The sequence below is a fragment of the Capricornis sumatraensis genome, chromosome 17 (assembly GCF_032405125.1).
Source record: "Capricornis sumatraensis isolate serow.1 chromosome 17, serow.2, whole genome shotgun sequence".
Lineage (NCBI taxonomy): Eukaryota > Metazoa > Chordata > Mammalia > Artiodactyla > Bovidae > Capricornis > Capricornis sumatraensis.
Genome location: NC_091085.1, coordinates 9436814 through 9441792, shown reverse-complemented (window position 1 = coordinate 9441792; position 4979 = coordinate 9436814). Strand labels below are relative to the sequence as shown.

At 40.6% G+C, this 4979-nt stretch overlaps 1 protein-coding gene across 1 annotated transcript; it reads left to right on the top strand.

Moving 5' to 3' along the window:
* Positions 1–233: 233 nt before the first annotated feature.
* NPY2R (neuropeptide Y receptor Y2) lies at positions 234–1388 on the top strand. Its single transcript, XM_068990283.1, has one exon. It carries the CDS (start codon positions 234–236, stop codon positions 1386–1388), a length of 1155 nt encoding a protein of 384 aa, XP_068846384.1.
* The last annotated feature ends 3591 nt before the right edge of the window (positions 1389–4979 follow it).

Sequence of the window (4979 nt, the reverse complement as noted above, 5' to 3'; positions counted from 1 at the left end):
AGGGACACGGGGAGAAAGTGGTGTGACTGAAGCCAGGGACCATGTGCCGCCAACTGGAAACAAAGTCACTGCAGGCCATTCCTGTGGGACCCAGGTACTTTAGGGATCAAAGGACAGGTACTTTGAACCCCAGCCAAAATGAAACCAATCCATTTGTGATATTCCTTGCATCTTTATGCTTTCCTTGTTTCATACTTGTTCATTTTTTAAATTGTAGATTCTTGTGCTAGCTGATGCAAATGGGGCCATTAGGTGCAGAGGCTGATGAGAACCAGACAGTGGAAGAAATGAAAGTGGATCACTTCGGTCCAGGACACACCACTCCTCCAGGGGAGCTGGCCCCTGACTCTGAACCGGAGCTTATAGATAGCACCAAGCTGATTGAGGTACAGGTTGTCCTTATATTGGCCTACTGTTCCATCATCTTGCTTGGGGTGATTGGCAATTCCTTGGTGATCCATGTGGTGATCAAATTCAAGAGCATGCGTACAGTAACCAACTTCTTTATTGCCAACCTGGCTGTGGCGGATCTTCTAGTGAACACCCTGTGCTTGCCATTTACACTTACCTACACCTTAATGGGGGAGTGGAAAATGGGTCCTGTCCTCTGCCACTTGGTGCCATATGCCCAGGGTCTGGCCGTACAAGTGTCCACCATCACCTTGACAGTGATTGCCCTGGACCGGCATCGTTGCATTGTCTACCACCTCGAGAGCAAGATTTCCAAGCAAATCAGTTTCTTGATTATTGGCTTGGCTTGGGGTGTCAGCGCCCTGCTAGCAAGCCCCCTGGCCATCTTCCGGGAGTATTCACTGATCGAGATTATTCCTGACTTTGAGATTGTGGCCTGTACTGAGAAGTGGCCTGGAGAGGAGAAGGGCATCTCTGGCACTGTCTACAGTCTTTCGTCCTTACTAATCCTGTATGTTTTGCCTCTGGGCATCATCTCTTTTTCCTACACTCGTATCTGGAGTAAACTTAAGAACCATGTCAGTCCTGGAGCTGCTCATGACCACTACCATCAGCGGAGGCGGAAAACCACCAAAATGCTGGTGTGTGTGGTGGTGGTGTTTGCGGTCAGCTGGTTGCCCCTCCACGCCTTCCAACTTGCTGTTGACATTGACAGCCACGTCTTGGACCTGAAGGAATACAAACTCATCTTCACTGTGTTCCACATCATTGCCATGTGCTCCACCTTTGCCAATCCCCTTCTCTACGGCTGGATGAACAGCAACTATAGAAAGGCTTTCCTCTCAGCGTTTCGCTGTGAGCAGAGGTTGGACGCCATTCACTCTGAGGTATCTGTGACGTTCAAGGCTAAAAAGCACCTGCAAGTCGCAAAGAATAATGGCCCCAACGATTCTTTCACAGAGGCTACCAACGTCTAAGGCAACAACATGTGAAAATCCATGGGTGAATTCTGACCAGAGCTGTAAACCTGGGTTAGGAGAGCACACAGGTGCGTCCTCATTTCCCATTTTAAGCAAGCGTTTGATTGGAAGCATATGCAGTATAATTCATGGAAAACTGGCTGGCAGAGTCTAATAAAAACATTCAAATTCAAAGACAAGGCAACATAACAGTTTGCTTATGGTTACCTGGATGGTAGGTTGAATCATGAGTAAAAGCAGAGAAATGGTTTTGACTGTTTCCAAGAGTGAAGGAAACATGAGCAAGGAATTGATGCTAGCAGCATGGCCAAAAGATGTGGGTAAAAAAAAGCTGACTTTCAAATCACATTAGCGAATAGGTTGGGGATGATGTATAATTCACTGTCCCCCCCTCATCTGATGGAAAGTCTACCATCACAGTTTCCCTAAAAAAGCATAGACTCTTCTCTGTTGTATTTTGGCTTTTTGTTATTCTTCCTATGGTCTAAAACTATCAGAGAACACTGCAGGTAAATGTTACCAACTATTTGGATGACTTCAAGGAAATAAACTGAAATTTTCTGTGTGGTTAGCGTTTTGATAAATGATGTGGGAAATATTTACCATTCAGTTAGCCAGTTTTTTTTTTTTTTTAACCAAATGCACTTTTAACTAAGTTTCTTCAACTTAGAATTGAAGGCTGAAATTCTCAGAGAAATATAAACTTTCATTCAACTTCTCATTACAAATGATCTCTGCTTTATATAGTTACTATCTGGATAACAAATAAGGATGCAATGCAATATGTTTAATCATTGCTAATTGTTATAACTTTTTGAACAAATTATTTCTGTATTGAAGCTGAGCTTGTCTTCACTGAGAATTAAATCAGATTAGGAAATAGTTTTGTGGCATTTTGTAAAATTTTGTTCTTATTTGTAAGCAGGTTTTGCACTGGTACATAGGTGTAATGTGTTCACTGCAGTGTTATTATTTTTTTAAAAATTCATCTTCCATGGACCCATTCATGATTCATAAAACAATAAAATTTCATCAAAATGGAACCTGTCTGGTAAGAACTACTAAAAACATTACATGCATTCCACTTTGGAAATGTTCAATTTGGACCAATTTCAGCATAAATTATCCTTCTTTTGAAATAATTAGCTATATTTTTTGATAACTTAGGAATACATACATAATACAATTTTACCTATAAACAGTAGAACATAGATGCTATAGTTCTTTTCTTTTAATGATTTTGTGAATGCAATTTTTATTTCGATATTATCCAACCAAAGATGTTAAAACACTATTATGTTTGTAAAAAATAATTGAGATGTTAAAATAACTGAACTTTGGATGGTATTAATGAAATTTCATCATAAACATATGTTTATAAGTATGACTGAATTTACTTCCTTAAATTTTAAGTAAATTCAGCATGACTGTTGCATTTAGTTATAAACATTAACTTAGTGAACAGGAGTGATATATTTTGTGGATACATTTAAAATTCATACTATGTCTCAATTATTTTCATGCTAGAAATAAATGACTGGTCTTGAAATGAACTGTGCTTTTGAAATATTGGAAAAGAATGAAAACAGTGGAAGTTAAATTAAGTGTAAGACTGAATAGTTCAGTTCAGTTCAGTGGCTCAGTCGTGTCCGACTCTTTGTGACCCCATGAATCACAGCACACCAAGCCTCCCTGTCCATCACCATCTCCTGGAGTTCACTCAGACTCACGTCCATCGAGTCCGTGATGCCATCCAGCCACCTCATCTTCTGTCGTCCCCTTCTCCTCCTGCCCTCAATCCTTCCCGGCATCAGAGTCTTTTCCAATGAGGCAACTCTTCGCATGAGGTGGCCAAAGTACTGGAGCTTCAGCTTTAGCATCATTCCTTCCAAAGAAATCCCAGGGCCGATCTCCTTCAGAATGGACTGGCTGAATCTCCTTGCAGTCCAAGGGACTCTCAAGAGTCTTCTCCAACACCACAGTTCAAACGCATCAATTCTTCGGCACTCAGCCTTCTTCACAGTCCAACTCTCACATCCATACATGACTACTGGAAAAACCATAGCCTTGACTAGACAGACCTTAGTCGGCAAAGTAATGTCTCTGCTTTTGAATATGCTGTCTAGGTTGGTCATAACTTTCCTTCCAAGGAATAAGCATCTTTTAATTTCATGGCTGCAGTCACCATCTGTAGTGATTTTGGAGCCCCCAAAAATAAAGTCTGACACTGTTTCCACTGTTTCCCCATTTACTTCCCATGAAGTGATGGGACCAGATGCCATGATCTTAGTTGACAAATAATTATATCTATAATATATAATTGAAGAATTCATTTTTTTCTTAGGCCTGACGTAACTGTCCAAGAAGAAGCTTTTTGTCTTTTAAAAGGACGTTACTTTGCATAAAATGCTAATAGATGATTGTGATTAGAGGCTTTTTGTTTCCTCCTGGAGAATCTTTCGCTCTAGAAAATGTGCGTGCTACTGTATCATCTGTTGTCATAGTAAATTATTAGAATCCAGTTAATATATGTGATCCAGCTAATTAACTCATTAATGAAATGTCCTTTATGTAGTGGTTTTATCTGTTGAAATAAAAAGCATTTGAGAAATTAGAGAAGCGTGTGTGGTGTCAGAGTCCCTGCCCGGCATGAGATAGGCAGCCTTTGACACAGCTAAGGAAAGGGGAATCACGCTGCTCCTGTGAAGTCAGTCTGTTGTTCTGTGCAGTCTGTTCGTGAGCCTGAGTCAACAGACTCGCTCCTACGGCTGCACTTGGAGTCCGTATTCTGACGAGGCCGGAGTATGCCTGTTCTCAGACCAGAGCTTTTATCTGCTTGCCAAATCTGCACCTCTGTCAGCCCACTGGACATGCCCACATGGTGTCTCACCAGTAGAGCAAACCCAGCATGTGTAAGTCACAACCTGTTATGTTTGATTTCCACCTCACCCCACTTCCACTTTGTTTTCCTGTATTGCCTGTCATAGTCATGATACTGCTATCTACCTAGTTCCCCAAAATGTAAGCACTTTGGAGCCACTCTTGTCTCTTCTGTCTCTTTATCACACATGTCCCATAAGTTCTCACCTTTTGTGTTAATTCCTAGACATTTCTTGAATCAATTCACTTTTCTCCATCTCTATGTTCCCCACCGTAGTTTGGGCTGTGATTATTTCCCCAGACCCCTATATCTCTCATTTGGCTTAATGTAGCAACTTCTTAATTTTTATTTATATATCTTTTTGTTTTCCCATCCAATCCAACGTGTACGCATAAAACAAGCGATTTTTCAAAAACTCAGATTTTATCAAATCACTTTTCCCCTCATCATTCTTGTGCCAAATCTTTCTATGACTTGAAAACTTATATAGGATCTAGTTGTACCTAATATGTCCTACTCTTTGCAGATTCTTTTTCTAATCTTTGCTGCATATGGAGCATGTGAAGGCAAGGGACCAGCACTATTTTAATCCTCATGATATCACAGGTGTTTGTAGTTCCTGGTACCAAGTTAGTCCTCAGTAAATATTCACCAAGGAAACTGAATTGATAAGTAAATACAAAAGCAGATTTGAAGATACATGCATA

Bases quoted from the DNA above. Each gene is read 5' to 3' on its own strand.
- NPY2R (XM_068990283.1), top strand. From the start codon at position 234: ATGCAAATGGGGCCATTAGGTGCAGAGGCTGATGAGAACCAGACAGTG.